The sequence below is a fragment of the Sebastes fasciatus genome, chromosome 12, assembly GCF_043250625.1.
Source record: "Sebastes fasciatus isolate fSebFas1 chromosome 12, fSebFas1.pri, whole genome shotgun sequence".
Taxonomy (NCBI): domain Eukaryota; kingdom Metazoa; phylum Chordata; class Actinopteri; order Perciformes; family Sebastidae; genus Sebastes; species Sebastes fasciatus.
The window spans coordinates 8,638,347-8,655,733 of record NC_133806.1 but is presented as its reverse complement, the minus strand read 5'-3'; the positions used below and the strand labels follow the sequence as shown (position 1 = coordinate 8,655,733).

The window sequence follows — 17,387 nt, the reverse complement described above, 5'->3', positions numbered from 1 at the left end:
CTGGACTGTCCCTTGCCCCATCTATTCCAGCATTGCCATGATGTGTGTGACTAGAGAAAATTACAAGCGTTGCCTGAAATGTTATAGAGAAGGACAACCAACTTACAGACAACTTAGAGCCACCATTTAAGCTAACCTGCATGTTTTTGGACTGGAGGAAGCCAGAGCACCTGGAGAAAACCCACACAGCCTGCCGGCAGGTTCAAACCCAAAGCCTTCCTGCTGTGAGGCGACAGCATTAACAACTACACCACCCCAACTAACAAGATATAGTCTACATGTTAATAAGTCACATTTAAAGGTAGTAGGTGGATTCTTTTTTTTTTTTTTTTTGGAATTGGTGTTCTCGTTAGATTGAGTCTTAAGCCTGATCTCTGCTGGTTTGACTGAAGATCCTGTTTCTGTTTTTCTGCATAGCTTTGCATGTTTTTGCACCATGCTAGCTGTTTGCCCCCGCTTCCATTCTTTGTGCTAAGCTAAGCTAACCGCCTACTGGTTATAGCTTCACATTTAACCTACAGACGTGAGTGTTAGATGTCAAACTATTGCTTAAAGGGAAATAATCTACACAGTGTTATTATATGCATCATATGCATTACACTGCCTGGACAAGCCTTTAAAGGGACTGTATGTAAGTTTTTACACATATAAACGTTTTTGAATTCTTCTTTACTGTGTTAACAGGTTGTAACTTAACCTATGAAACGATACCTTCCGCAACTTTCTGGGTTTCAATCCTAATGTGAGGAATGTGGGCCGTTTTTTTCCGTGAAAAACCAACCGATGTGATGTCATTCGTTCTCACAAGGGCCTTTATTTTCAGCTGCGCTTCAGGGCCAACAGTCTGTAACCATAGCTAACGTTCTGTTAGAAATGGAGTCTGCTAACTACGACAAACAACCTGCCATCACCACAACTCAGACTCCAACACAAACTCCATGGCAACACAAAAAAATATCTAGTGAAGCTGTCAATCACGTTCAGTCTTGTGTGTGTCGCCTCACTGTTTCAACCAGCGCTTGATCGCGTCTACGTAATGCGAACACAAGCGCGGACGCCATCAACAGGACACCGACTGTTGTTGGCTCAACAGCCAGGTGTCACTGTTAACAAGCAATTTCTGATTCTAACATAGAGTCCTTTACAAATTGGTTAGATGCTCTCACATGTTACATAAGGCATTAAAGGCATTAGGGGTGTAACTTGTGAACAAATGCACTTGCCCCTTTAAAAAGAAAAGAAGAAACCCTCATGTATTCAATTTGAAGGGAAAACTGAAGCAAAGGCTGATGATTGAAAGGACACAAATTGGTCTGTGTGCTATAAATCATTATATATTTGGCTGATGTGTGCAGCTGACAGGGAGCACTGCTCTTGAATGTTCCTCTTTAGAAGGTGTCCAGACAGATTTTTGCGCTCCAAATAAAACACACATCTTTTTTTGGAGGGGGGACTTCACCTTGAAATCACTCTCCATGAATTTCAGCCAGTGCGATGAAAAGAATCCGCCAGATTATATTGGATTATAACGCCAGACTGATTTCGTCTCGTGCACGCTCCTGCATTATTAATCTGACGGTAAAACGTAGCCCGTCGCGCGCAATGAATCTCAGACAAAGAGACAGAAAGAGAGCCTCTGTGTCTTTTTTTTTAATGTTTACTCTGGTGTGTTTTTTCTCTCTCTCTGTGTGTATCAGAATGTCCGTCCAGATCCCTTCATGAATTATTCATAAAGTCCCCCAGCCCTAATCCTCGCCTTTGTGTCGCTGTAGTGCCAGTGCGCCTCCAGGGATCTGGTTTACTGCATCGGCTGGACGCTGTCACTGTCACACATCTCTGTGATTTCTCCAATAATGCGCCCGCAATACTACGAGTGTTGATTTCAGTGACCTGATTTTGCTGCTTCTAAAATGTCACTAGTGCTCCTTTAATGTATGGAGTGAGTTAAACGATATTATTTAACCCCCAATGACTTAAAATGTCTGCAATACTCAGCATTGTGCTCGACCTTATTGTATGTTCATATCTTTACATATCTCTATATTAGTCCAATATTTGCAATCAATGTCCTAATATTCTGTCTTGCAGTGTGGCTATGGTGTCCAATGAGTATACGTTGACCTCATTGTTGCCTCCTTGTGTCTCTATAGTATTCATATTGTCTACTTGTGTCTTTAGTGTGACCTAATTTCGGTTTTGTCTCCTGTGACATCTCTAAAATACTCCGGCAGGGACATAGTGTTCAATAATGTCCCCTGTAGGCATCTATACAAGACTCCTATGAAATTTGATATTACTACTGTGTGATATTAAGTGATATTTGCTCTACTATTCATACAAAAATGTGTATTATTCAGATTTTTTTTTAAGGACAGATTCTCCTAAATCCAATTTATTATTCCAGTCTATTGCACAGATTGGGAAATGTCAAAACCAATATAATGTGTGGAATGATGTCACCAAAATTGCACTAACCATGAGTCTATCAATACCAGTTGAGTGCCTCCATAACCTACAATCCGAGCCTCACTGACCTCCTTTCTGGCTGCCCTGTGGGAGTGTGTTTAAAGGTACCCTGAATCCACAGAAACAGACAGACATGCTGCTGCTGCAGAAATTAAAAAGAAATTAAGCAAATAAAAGTGGGCGGTTTTTTTTTTTGCATGATTATTAAAGTGCACAGTGAAAAAGGACAGTTTCTGACCTCCTTTCTGGCTGCCCCTGTGGGAGTGTGTTTAAAGGTACCCTGAATCCACACAGACAGCCATGCTGCTGCAGCAAAAATGAAAATTAAGCAAAATAAAAGTGGGCGTTTTTTTGTTTTCTTTTTTTTTGCATGATTATTAAAGTGCACAGTGAAAAAGGACAGTTTTCTTTCTTACCGTGGACAGACAGTGGGATCAAGTGCAGAGCCATTACGCACGACAGCAGCACTACTCTCCAGCATCCTGTGCAGAAGAAGCTCGCCTCCTTCCTCTGCATCCTCACCGTGTAATGAGAGAATAAGATGAGGGGAAAATAGAGATATTAAGAGTTCAAAAAAATGTTGCAAAAAAAAGTAATCCTGGTGGTGTTGGTGTTGATTTGCAGTCTAGACTCCAGCCTCCCTGCGCTTCTCCTCCATAGCCGCTTGGTTCTCAGCTGTCTCTCCTCGGATCCTCGCTGCTGTTTCACACGCTGCTCGGCTCAGTTTAAAACACACTGAGGTTTGGTTGGTTTACGGCTCCATTGCCACAGAAACGGCGGTCTGGAGACGGCGAGGCGAGGGTGGGGTGGTGGTGGAGGAGGAGGTGTTGTGGAGGCGCAGACGCACGCCGTGGTTTGGCTTGGTTCAGCTTGGTTTGGTTTGGGCTCGGAACAGATCGGTGCTTTTGGGAAACAAACGCACGGCGGAGTGCAGCGCGCTCGGCAGCCTTCACATCATCAGAGGAGGAGAAAGAGGGTTGTTGATGCCCCCCACACCCCTCCTCCTCCTCTTCATCCCTCCTCCCCCCTTTCCTAAGACGCTTCCCTCCTCCTCCTCCTCCTCCCATCTCCATCCTTCCTTTTCCTAAAACTTTTTCCCATTTTTTTGTCACTTAAAAGCGTCCACATCTTTCCTCTTCCAGTAGACTTTTTGTCCTCTTCTCTCTTCTCCAGACATTTATCTTTCACTTTCTTCATCTTCCATGACTTTTAACCTCCTTGTCCTCTTTTCCAAAGATGTTTCCCTTCGTTACCCTCTCCCATATTCCTACTTTTTCTTTCTTTTTTCCTACTTTGTCGTCCTTCAAAGTATCCACGTTTGTCCAAATTTTTCTTTTGTTTTTCCTCTTTTTTTTTCTTCCACAAAAAGTTTTGTCCTCTCTTGCACCTCGTCAAAGATGTTTCCAATCATTTTCTCATCTCAAATCTTCATATCTGTCCCCATCTTCCATCCTTTCTTTCCATCCTCCCAAAACTGTTCCTCCTCTAACTATTCCCTGCCTGCCCTTCCCAAGACACTTCCCTCCCTCCTCTATCATCCTTCCTTTTTCCCTCAAACTTTTTCCCATTTTTTGTCGTTCAAAGCGTCCACATCTTTCCTCTTCCAGTAGACTTTTTGTCCTCTTCTCTCTTTCCCAGACATTTATCTTTCACTTTCTTCATCTTCCATGACTTTTAACATCCTTGTCCTCTTTTCCAATGATGTTTCCCTTCCTTACCTTCCTTTCAAATTCCCATATTCCTACTTTTTCTTTCTTTTTTCCTACTTTGTCGTCCCTCAAAGTGTTCACGTTTCTCCTCCTCTTCTTCCGCTTCACTTTCCAAAATGTTCTTTTGTTTTTCCTCTTGTTTTTCTTCCACAAAACGTTTTGTCCTCTCTTGCACCTCGTCAAAGATGTTTCCAATCATTTTCTCATCTCAAATCTTCATATCTGTCCCCATCTCCCAAAACTGTTCCTCCTCTAACTATTCCCTGCTTCCCCTTCCCAAGACACTTCCCTCCCTCCTCTATCATCCTCCCTCCCTCCTCTATCATCCTTCCTTTTTTTCGTAAAACTTTTTTCTTCTTTTATTGTCTTCCCTCTTCTTCCTCTTTCCCATAGACATTCCTCTTCCTCTTCACTTATTCCTTAATCTTCCAAGACTTCCTACTTTTCCTTTTTTGCTTCCAGAAAACCTTTTGTCCTCTCTCTCCAAAGAGGTTTTCCTTCCTTTTCCTCCTCCTTTACTTCCCCTCCTCCCGTCCTTCTCTTCTTCCACTTTATTCTTTCCCTAAAAACATTCCTCCTCTTCCTTTCTGGAAACACATTCCCCCTCCTCCTCTTCTTCCTTCCTCCACATGCAACCCAAAGAGTACTCCCTCTTCTTCCTCCTCCTCTCAGACTCCAACTTTTGAGAGACTTTTCCACTTCCTATTTTCCTTTCCCAAAACTTTTCCTCCTCTTCCTCCTCCTCCTCCTCGCTCTCTTTCCCAAAGCTCTCAGTTATTTGCTATTCATCCGAGAGTGTTGGATCTCAATAGGAGTGCACACTCTGCTCTGGACACTTTTTTTTTCTCCTCAAGGGAAATCGGTCGAAGGAGCTTAACTTCCCCTTCATCGTTCTGTGTGTGTGTGTGTGTGTGTGTGTGCGTGTGTGTGTGTGTGTGTGTGTGTCGGAGAGGATGAAGTTTGAGATTATGTAAAAAAAAATAAATAAGTGTGGTGTTTGATGCCGTCAAAACAACCAGCTTTGTTTAATGGTGTGACACAGAGAAGCAAACAAAAGGGGGGAGGATCAGGAGGAGGAGGAGGAGGAGGAGGAGGGGAGGCGTGGGGGTGTCTGGGTGAAAGGAGGGTGTGTTGGAGGGGTAGATGGGGGGATGCACACGGTGATGAATGCCCAAGGGCCCCGGGGGTAATGGTGGTGGTGGTGGGGGGTCGTGGGCATTCTTCCACACACACAAAAAAAGCATAAAGAGAGAGGGGCTGGGCAACAGGAGATGTTGTGTGCGTGTGTGTGTGTGTGTGTGTGTGTGTGTGTGTGTGTGTGTGTGTGTGTGTGTGTGTGTGCGTGTGTGTGTGTGTGTGTGTGTGTGTGTGCGTGCGTGCGTGCGTGCGTGTGTCTGCAGTTGGTTGTTTATGTGTACGTGTGCATGTGAAAGCAGTAGCAATGCCAACGAAATGAAATCCAAAATGTTTAGTGGAATAGAAAATGTGTTTGGTGAATTGTGAAAAGTAGGTCAAGTGGACATTCTAGTGGCTTCCATTTAAATCTTATAAAATATGGTCCCTTTCTGGCAGAGACATGTTTTTAGGGACACTCTATATGAACAATGTGCATCCTCCGAAAAAAATGTTGCCAAAAACAATGTTGAATGAGTACTAAGTACCTGTCATTTCTCTGTCTTTCTGCCATCCTGCACAGATCCACACAACCATCAGTGTATTCATTATGAGCACAATAAGATTACATTCACACTACAGTCTATGCTGTGTACTTACTTGCTTACTTATTTGATTGCTTCTTATTTTTAAGGGCAAATTGCAACCAAACGGAGCATTACTGCCAACATTTGACCGCGATTGTCGCCCAAAATATCTGCCTGCTTGTTTGCTCACTTGACAATTGTATAAAAAATTAATAAAAATGAACATGATTTTACTTTTACTTGCTTGTGTGTGTACTCCCTGTTTCATGCGAACTGGAAAATACGCCGCCATTTTCACAAGTTTGGTGGCCCCTCCCCTTCCGCTATGTAGCCAAGATGACGAACATTCAGGGTGAGAAGTGTCCAGCGTTCCTCACTCAACTTTTTGACTGTTATGAGTACACCATCCGGGTACTCATATTGCATTTTGCCATACTTGTCAGTGTGAACACACTTACAGTACGCACTCAAAACAGCAAGAATGTGAATTGAGACACAGCCTTAGTTTGCCAGTTTATGTTAGCAGCTGAACAGGATAGATGCAATTAAAACCTCTTAGAACAGAACAGAGTGACCCGCGCACAAGTCAAATTGCTCACTAGTGTAAATTCAATGTTGTTTCATCATTCACAACTGGAGCTCCCTTGAACCAACACATACAGCCAGTCCGCAAGGGGGTACCAGCAGACCTGGGGTCATTTTATGACCTATATCTCTATACGTGCAGCATCAATTGTATCAAGACTAATTAGTGAACCAATACTTGGTAACGAGAACACAATCTGGCCTTGGAGCTTGTTTGTTGCACATATGGAAATGAGATGTTGTGCCCTGGTTTACTGTTAAATTAAAAGATATAGGTTCAGATTTTACTCACATGCCCTTATGTTCATTGACAGAGTTACCGGTTGCTGTAGTCATTCTTCCTCTCCATACTGGCTGCGAGCCAAAGCCAAAGCTAACTGGAGTCCTCGACAGTCTGAGTCGGCCAGATAAGGCAGGTATGTTGTAAAATTAGTCTTCTTAATGCAAAATGCCCCTGAGTAGACCTTTTCACAGCAGACGTTTGGAGTTGTTGTGGTAGGAAACACACACAGGTGTTACTAATAACACTAACGGTGTCTGTTGAAGTTAAACAGTGTGACAGTGAACCAGCGTGCACAACACCAGGACCCAGAAACTGAAGCAGCTGTATGTAATTCAGCCATTATCCTTTTTATCATTTACACCTGTGCTTTTCCTACGGTGATTGTTTAAAAATGTGTAAAAGGCCATTCACAGTCCAATGAGATGAATCCTAATTATAGCGAGGCAAAGTCCCTCCTCTACCGGTCGACCACCATGGCATCTTATTTTGGAAAAAAAACTAAAAACATGTCGTTAAAGGCGAGAGACAAATACATTTTTTTTTATCCCGTTTGAATTGTGCCATGAATCACACATATGATGTTTGTCAATTTAAATAAGATAATTTGGCAAGTTAATAAAGTCTCAGTTTGTCGTCAAACTGTTGAAGAATAAGACTACAGAGAAAGACGACACACACAACAGTCAAATTCCATAAATGTGGCATTTGCATATAAGCATGCTAACTTATATGTTTCCATGGTGCGTTAGCATATCTGAGGCTGACACAAGTACACTGGCATTGATGAACGCTGAGCCATGCTAACATGCTAAATGCTACATCAGGTGTCTTCAAATTAATGAGGCTTCATGGGAAGTTAAGTTGACTTTGTCTTGTTGCCTTTGCTTTCCGCCTAATAAAAATAGGCCTAAGTAATAAACCCCCCCAAAAAAGAGTTACTGTAAATAATTAAATAACTTTCCACTTACAAAGTCTAAATATCACATTAGAATAGAGTGCTAAAGGAATGAGTCCTAAAACCCGTAAATGAGTTAGCATTTTAGCACTTCCACTTCCCTCGTCTCGAAGTCATTGAGTTTTATGAATACGTTTTTAGTCAGATGGCTGAAATAAGGTTTGTGGTTAACACAAGTTTAAGAGATTTTAACGTTTTGTTCTTAGCAGTAGTTTATTTCCTGCAATAATTCAAAACCCAAAGGAGAAATCCTACTGGCTTTTTGTCGAGGAAACCAGGGCGATGCTAACTTCCTGGTCGGCCTACAAAATTACATCATGGAGCACTCTATATGGCGAGCACCAGCCCACATGTACAGTAGCATGTAGTCATTTAGCATACATCTGAGGCACCTGATGACAGTTGAGCCAAGTGTCACGATAAGCCTTTTTCACAGCAAACATTTTGACCTGTCATTTAGGAAAAGCCTATAACACTAGCTTGGCTTGTACTTTTAGTCTTGTTCAAACAATGACTGTCTTTTATAGATCAGTTATTCCCTCTTTTACCTTTTTTCATTCCTCCATTCTCATTCTTCCTCCATTCCTCCACCCTTTTCCCATGAATATCCCTTCATCTCTTCTCTTTTTTACTGTCTTTTCTTGTCTCAGAGGCTGCAGGCTGCTGTGTTTGCTAACCAGAGCAGAAATAAACTGTTTGTCCCCCGACTTCATAATCAACCCCTCCCATTTCTGTCTCCCTTAAATATTAGGCTTCCTCCCACTCCCTCAAAAAACCTTGCTAAACACATACAGTCTCACACAAAATGCATAGTCTGTTGTTATTCCCCGTTTTCCTAATGCAATACAAGTTTCTCAAAACCTACACACATTTCTTTCTCTCTTTCTCTGACATCTGACCAGACACGACCTCGACAGCTTCTTCTCAAATTTGTAGCTCAAAATAAAGCCCAACTGTGAGCATGTTAATATTTGTTGATGTCTAATACTGTCCCATCAGTCAAAGGTGGACTCTGTGATGAGCTCTGTCGTGCTGGCATTAATGAGGGCAGGTTTTCACCCTGTCTTCAGGACTGGTTTTACCACCACTGCTCCATAGAGGCCAAAATATATCCAAACTTTGCTCTCGTTAATATTTGTCCAAGTCTAATCCAGTCTATGTTTCTCAAAGCCAGACTACATGAGAGCCAATGAGTTTCCAAAAACTGCTTCTTCTGCGACCGTGACTTAAAGGGATAGTTCGGATTTTTTAAAGAAGGGTTATATGAGGTACTAAGCTGCACAGACGCAAAGCAATGTACTGCTGTGGATGGGGGGCAGCACCAAAATGTAATTTAGCCACCTTAAAGAATCTATATCAGTTTAAGTGAACACTATTATTTAGAATATTTTCACTGCTTTACCTTACAAAGTTTGTTTTGCTTTATTGTGTGACTTTGGTGTTTTAAAGGGTTAGTTCGGAGTCACCAAAGTGACACAATAGCACAAACAAATTAACAGATCATGGCAGCGGTAGACCAGCAACCCCCGTGTTCTGTGAGGTAAAATGACCGTTTTTGTCAAAGGAGTCTGGTGCCTTTGAAGAGAGCATAGATAATGGCTTCAGTTCCCCGTCACAAAGGGATGTCTGACGACAACGTATAGCGGTGAAAATATTCTAAATATAGCGTTCACTTAAACTGATATTGATTCTGCTTCAGTGCCGACCGCCATCTACTGTAGGTAATACACCTCATACAACCCCACTTCAAACAATCCAAACTATCCCTGTAACAATGTCTGTATTCAGATTACTTAAAACCTGCAGTAATCAATATTCGTATTAATGTGAAAGGGTTACTCATGGTGCCAAAATCCTGAACAGTAAGACATAACGCTGCAGCTATACAGAGCCTTTCCGTCTCTTTTAGGTTATTGTTTTAAACAATTATTATTGTTTAAAACAATAATTATTGCTCATCCCACAAATGCATGATCCTTACAAGTTGGACATCATTGTGAAGGTAAATAAACAGGCTTTCCAACGATGTAAAATATAATGCCAATTAGCATTGTAACAACAGAGCAATAATCCACCAAACACAAGTTTCCAAACTTTTTTTCCCAGTTTATTTACAGCCTCACTTTGGATAACTTGTGCAGAGATGACCCTATGATTGTGTGAATCTATTCTTGAGGATCTATTACATCGCTGAACCACAATAGATAAAAGGATAATGATTATTATTCGTCATTATTTCGATCATCATAATCACCATCATCATCTTTGTCACCATTATCATCATCATTATCATGACGACCATCATCGTTGTCACCATCAATCAGATGTCTTATTTCATCTCAGAGCAAAGAATAAATCACAAAACAGATATATCAGGTTCATTATTGTTGTAAACTGTGATTTTATTTATGATAACGGCCATCATTGTGCTTTTAGAGTGTAGTGTCGTCTTTTTTGGTCCTTGCTGCTCACTGTACTGCCGAACGAGTCAGACAAAGGACAATGAGGGAACAATGGCTTCGAGGAGGAGGGGAGACGAGGAGAGAGGTGAGGAGCCAAGAGGATAGGATGGGAGGCGAGGAGGGATGGAAGAAGGAGGCAGAAGAGGAGGACAAAGAGGAAGACAGCGTGGGAGGGAAGGAAGATGTCTTTGCACGGCTCCTTCAAGCCCATGTGATGCTGTGAACCGCTGGCCTACTTTAGCCTTCTCCATTTTTTATGACACACACACACACTTATTGACGCACACACATTTATAAGCACTGAACACACACAGCCATCACAATGCAGTGTGGTAAGACTGCAACCTGTCAGTGCGACGTGCACACACACACGCACACACACACACATTCATGCCCTCATAAGCATGCACACACAGTAGTGAAATGTCAACTATGAGAACATGCATGACCACACACAACCTGCAATATTGACATATTAAAACAGATATTTCACAGAGTCAGCTCTCTGTGCAGGTGTACGATACATGTGATATACAGTATATACATATATTTAATATTCTATATGTACCCAGCCGGAGCAAACTTTCTAATTTTACAGCTAAACAGTACACTACAAGATGTTTCTGAAAACATTTGAGGCGAGAAATAGGCATTACAGTAGTTTTAGTTTTACTTTTGGACAGCACTTTTTAGGTGGACGTTTCACTGGAGTCCGGTAATCGTTTTCAGTCCAAATGGCGGAAGCGTAGCTTTGCTGGCGGGAGCTGATGTTGCAATGGAACGAACTTTCACTTCTTGGCAATACACCTTCTGTGCAAACGTGTCCACAAGGCGGTGACAAAATCTCTGCAAAGCCACCACACTGGCACATCGACATAAAATATAACACTGATACAATCAATTCAGCTATTCATAAAGGAGCTATACACTTTTTTAATGGTTAACAAACTGCTACAAACATATGAAACATGAAATAAAAAGCTTATTTAGACCATTTAAATTTAACTGGTGTGACTACAAAGCTAGCGATGGAGATAATCAGTCTTGGAATAATGGGAAAAACTGCCATATTTACAGTACATGTTGTGTGTTATTAGCCACCAATACAGAACAATAAACAACATAAACATTAAATAGGTTCATTTTATTTGCAGGTTTTGTGAATGTCAACAGCTGGCTAGAAACAAAATTGGACCCAGCTGTTTCCTAGCAACACAATTCTGGTTAAACTCTCTATGGTGGTGCAGGTGGATGAGGTTATGATTTCAAAACATCTACAGTCATCATCACCGAGGCAGTGGCCTCGAACACCGACCTGCCAGACAGAACGCTGGGTGCCACAGGCTCATCAAACTGTAACTATGGAGCCATCGCTATAGCAACAGGCTCCTCTAACAAAAGGGCAAGGACCTGCGGCGTTTCAGCTGCTGCAGGATCAAAAGACACACACACATACACGATGAAATGCAGAAACAGTTACATGTGGAACACACACAAACGGTGCTTATATTATCAGCCGAGATTGGATTCATGGTTTTAGCACTTTGAGTTTACATTTCAGTTGGGAGCAACGACCATAGTTTGTATATAAATTATATATAACAAGTGGACATAGTCACCGTGACATCACCCATTGGTTTGTTGAAGAGGCAAGTGAGGAGAAAAGGTGAAATCGGAGGTGAGTGAGTCAGAAACGGTACAAAGCAGAGGGAGGGTTGAGATCTGACCGATAAAATACAGAGAAAGAGGCACATGAGAACGGTTGAGCTGTAAAGTGTAAAGCTCATCAGGAGTGGCAGATTCAGTGCAGATGTGGGAGGCCGGAGGGAGCGGCCATGTTAATTATAAAACATTCTGGCGAAGGAGTGTGTTCACTTACACACACACACACACACACACACACACACACTGTACAGACACGCTCAGAGTGCACACAAGCTCACGTGTGAACATATCAAGTCACAACTCTTCATGTCTTTAGTTGAGGAAGAGGTGAAGAGCTCAAATGATCGTACAGCACCACGAGTGCTGATGAATCTGTATTTATATAGTTGTATGTGTGGTCCCAGCTATAGCCTATTAAAAACTTATCTTTGCTTCGTTCATTTATTTACACGCTACAACAGCGGGGGGCTGAATGATGAAGAAGTCAAAAGGACTGAAAAATGTAAGGGAATGAGCAATGACCAGAAAGAATACAGCCGAGGGAATTTAAGAATTTAACTGTTGTTTACCGTCTCTAACGTCAACGAAAACATGAAAAATTAAGAAGAGGAATACAGAAATTAAGTTAATCTAATTATCAACTAGTGTGCAAAACATTTTTGGCTGAAAGTCTGCACAAACTGCAACATAACAAGTATCTCTCTTGCAAATGCATCCTTATTTTTTGGTAGAAAGGCAAAGTCCCGCCCCTTCCGGTGGACCCAATGGGACCTTATTGAATGGTAGTCAACGGAGAGAGACAAATATTGTTTTGATCCTGTTTGAATTACGCCATGAATTAAACACGTTTGTCGATTTAGAAGATCATTTTGCAAGTCAAGAAAGTCTCAGTTTGTTGTAAAACTGTTGAAGTATAAGACTGTGAAAATACGTAATTAGAAAGACGACACACCCAAAAGTCACGTAAGTGACGTCTCTCTCGCTGAAGCTACGATGCCTGTGTGTTTCGTACTACTGGCTGATAAAAAAGACCAGGAGTTGCTGGATAAAACGCATCAGGTAAGATAACATTTCATTTGTGCGTGGAACATAGCTAAGTTAGTTATCTAGCCAGTGTTGGTGACGTTCATTATGCGAGACGAGAGATGTAATTCACCGAGCGGTTTCACACAAAACTAAACAATACTACGACAAATACTGTGACTTTCTTGACTTGCAAAATTATCTTTTAAATTGACAAACATCATATGTGTGATTCATGTCGCAATTCAAACTGGATCAAATAGAATTTGTCCCTCTCCGTTGACGGCCATTCATATTTTTTCCGAAATAAGGTCTAATGGTGGTCCACCGGAAGGGGCGGGACTTCGCCTCTCTATGCACAGTAATAATGAAATCTTAGCGTGAAACCATGGCGATGTCTCATGACATGTATGAAGTCTTATAATGTGGCTCCATGAGCTTTTTCCAACCTCTCGAATGTGACGCAGGCCGATGGAAGAACTTTACAGCCAGACTTCATCCGATTGTTTGCCTTACTGCAAATCTCAACAGACACGTGTCAATCATGTTTCTCTCCGCTGTCAGCTTCATTCGCATCGTTTGAATATGAGAGGAAGAGACAGTCGAAACCTCAAAGAATATGAAATCCATACCTAAATATAGAGACATCTGAGGTCAGCATCGCTGCAGACTGGTAAGAGACAGACTGTCTTGTAAGTAAAAGGTCACAGTTTGAGCCCCTGTGTCAAGTTAAAATGCCCTTGTTTAAAAACACTCGACCTCTTCTTCCTCACTCACTGTCAGATATTCTCAGTAGGAGCATCAGCAAAATGCAAATTGGTCAGTTTTTCTCGCCTCTTTGGCAGGCAGTTGGTCAGCTCGGAGGTTTTTTAGAGTCAGACTCAGGACTGGATGGTTGCCCGTTTGAATTCCTTTTAGACTGAAAATTAATCAGACGCACACACCCCTTAACGGCTACAGAGTTACACGTGAGCTGGCCTCCTGAAAGGGAAACACATTCTTAACATTATCTACTCTAGAGTTTTGTGTCTAAAAACGACTCAGATGTGCTGAAACAACATCCCTTTCAATTTTAGCCATGCTACTAACGTTACTTGAGGAACGCCTGTTAGTCAGTCGTGTGCGTCGCCTGTCATCCTCAGCTGTACTTTGACATCAACACCAACATAACATGGTCACACGATAACGTTCGTGCTCAATATTAGCATATTAACATGCCATTATATGCATGCCATGCATGTTAAAGAATGTTAACGTGCTAAAATTAGTAAGCTAAAATACAGTTTGATATTAAATAGAGTGGTGCAGGAATAAGTCAATGTCAAGTCAATGGGTTTTTAGTTAGATGAAATAGGGTAGGCCTATGTGGTTAACACAAACTGAAGAAATTTTAACGTTTTGTTCTATGATATAAAATACATCAGTAAATATCCCACTTGTTCATTTTGAAGCTTTTACGTGTCTTAAAGAAGGCGGTTGCTAACTAGTGGCTAAATGAGACTACTAAAATACGCTAGGTGGTGTTATTGATGTTCATTTTCTATAAATGCAGGTATCACAATAATGACATAAAATGTCACTATAAACACATAATTCCACTTGTGAATCTGCAGCTTGACTAATACGAAATAAGAAGTGGACGTAGTCACTGTGACGTCACCCATTGGTTTGTGGACTGCCGTTTTGAAGCCTCGAGTTCGGCATTTTGGCCGTCGCCATCTGGGGTTTTTAGCAACCAGAAGTGACACGAGAGGGTGGAGGTAAATACAACCGATGGCTGAATAAGACATTTATAGGTGATCAAAAAGGTTATAATTAGCTTTCATGAACTGAAAACACACTGTGAAAGGGTTAAAGTTCTAAGATGAAAACACAGAAAACTCCCAGACCGGACAACGCCGTGGTAGCGACCTGTCAATCACAAGGTTGCCACGCCCTAAAGCATCCCCTGCTTTATGGTCTATTTGACATTAAATGAGACCATCATCTACTAAATGAACATCATGCTGTGTTGAAGAAGACTTGAAACTATCGATGGAGACCATAAACTCATGTTTATAATATTTACTGAGGTAATACATTAAGTGAGAAGTAGGGTCATTTTCTCATAGACTTCTATACAATCTGACTTATTTTTGCAACCAGAGGAGTCGCTGGCTGTTAGAAAGAATGCAAGTTTAAGGCACTTCTGCACTGGCTTCACTTCTCAGACCCAGAGTCACTGGGTGGAACCGAGCCGCTCCAGCTTGTGACTGTAAAAATGTCACATTGAACTTGTGAAACCGAAATGAACTACTGGAAGTTGCACTCAAAATCCAGCACCAAAATGATTGAGAGCTAAAAATGTTCATGCCTCCACATGAAAAGAAGCTCTAAACTTTGTCTGCACTATCACAATACTTGAGTGCTGTCTTCTTGCCCTGCTCCTCCAACACAATAAGTAGAAATAAGACCTTTTCCCACCCCCTCCTCTTTCCCCATCCCACAAAGGGAGTAATCACGCTCTGGCCCTCATCCCTCTCAATAACATCCTCATGGTCAATCTGCCGGACGGAGAAATCCCCCCTCTCGCCAGATTACAGCACCGGCCGGCTGGGATTAGGTTTTGAAGAGCGGCAGGACTCAGTTGCTACTAGCAGAGAGCAAAACAACCACACCAAAAGCATCGTCTCTCCTCACGTGCGTCCCAGGCCGGGCAAAAAGCCCATGATTTAAGGCTTTTTGTAACAAATTGGATGTAGAAATACAGAAAGTAATCCAATGGCTCTGAAATCAGCATCAATCTAAAATCCACCACGGTTCACTCTGAAACCAGTGATTGTGTACATCATACTGTACCTCTATAATGTAATTACTATAGTTTAACAACTCAGTTTCACTACTACATCAGTTAAAATACATTTTAAAAACTGATTGAATTAATGGGATGTTATACAGCAAATTCCTGGCTTGCTACAAGTCTCTATGTAGTTTCTCTAGTAATTATGTTTATATTTAGAAATGTCTTACATTTAAATCACATAGATATAATATTGTTTTATACTTTTTTCCCATTGTTGCATGTCGATGAGATAATGCATTTTGGGTAACACTTTATAATAACTATCATTTATGAACGGTAAATTGATAGTTAATTAAACTTAGTTAATAGTTATTCTACTGTTAAACAGCAAAATCCTGATTAATAATGTTTACTAATTATTAGCAATGCTATTATTTCGGTTATTTTATCATTAGTTTGTGTTTTAGTTTATAAATTATATATTGTATCATAGCTGAAAAGACACGCTAACAATTACATTCTGAGTGCATCAGTATTTAATAGTTTATTGTTGCAAACATAACATTATTTATATATTATATTAAGTATTTGTTAATGATTATCAAATTATTCGTGAACTTTTAAGAAACTATTAACCATTATAACCGCATAATTAATTATTTAAATAATGTTTATAGATACTTTACAAGGTATTTATTAACCATTTAACAAGGTATTATAACCATCAGTTGCAACTTTATAATACCCATCAATATTAAGATTTTAGACGGTTTACAAACCAATTATTAATCATTAACAAAGTGTTACAAATATCTATGTTTATAGAGGATTTACAAACAAGTTCTTAAAGGTTTACAAATCATTTGGTAATTATTAACAAATACTTAATATAGTATTTAAAATGTTACAATAAAATATAAAAAAAACAAATTATAGCATTAATAATAAGAGTAAACATTTTTAATTATCATTTAATTGTTTTTTTAAAAAAGTAAAATAACTATCATCTACAGTTTAATTAACTATCAATTTACCATTTATTAATGGTTATTATAAAGTGTTACTGCATTTTGTTGGACATGTTATAAATCAAACCTGAAAAGAAGAGACAAATGTGTGGAGACTCTTTTTGTCTCTATAAAACAAAAGATCTGAGAGGGATGAAAGAAGTCTGAGTAAAAACGTCGTCACTATTTTTCCAACTAAGAATGAAACAAACACAATGGCTTGATAAGCCTGTGATGTCACTACAAACTGTAGTTTACACACTGTGAACGCATTATGTGCAGATGTTTTGTAACAGCGTCCCTAATCCCAACACAAAGGCACAAGAGGGAGACGCAAACAGATAATCCACTTTCTCCTCCTGGAGCTGCAGTTTGTGAAAAACAGACAATAATACCAGGATGTACAGTAACAACCTTCATCTTCAGATTACAAATCCTTCATTCACCAGTTTACTGGATAAACCTTTTGTGTTGGTTTTAACTGTGGCCACAAATTGTACTTACTATAGTCTAGAAAGGATGATTAAGCACTTACTTATGGGTTAAGGCTGCCCTGTATGAGTGGCGTGCCGCTTGGCTGGGAAACCTGCTTATCTGGTGTGCAGGCACCATGTGAGGTGTGGCAGGTGTGACCTTCAATGTCTATCAGCTGATAACCAAACAGCTGCATGTAGTGGAGATGCTGCGTTATACTTAAATTCTGCATTTTCACAGCTTTTAAAGGGACATTATTTTATTTATTTTTTTATA

General features: G+C 40.6%; 1 protein-coding gene across 10 annotated transcripts in view; it reads right to left on the bottom strand.

The window, feature by feature from the left end:
* cspg5a (chondroitin sulfate proteoglycan 5a) overlaps nucleotides 1-3,477 on the bottom strand; it is a 60,770-nt gene extending 57,293 nt beyond the window's left edge. For 3 of the 10 annotated variants that reach the window (XM_074652994.1, XM_074652991.1, XM_074652995.1), the window contains exon 1: nucleotides 2,883-3,468. In XM_074652994.1, coding sequence (XP_074509095.1) covers nucleotides 2,883-2,982 — 100 coding nt within the window. In that variant the 5' untranslated portion in view covers nucleotides 2,983-3,468. Of the gene's footprint in view, nucleotides 1-2,882 lie in introns of all 10 variants that reach the window. The other 7 variants (XM_074652997.1, XM_074652998.1, XM_074652992.1 and 4 more) reach the window with 5 other exon arrangements.
* Between the last annotated feature and the right edge of the window lie 13,910 nt (nucleotides 3,478-17,387).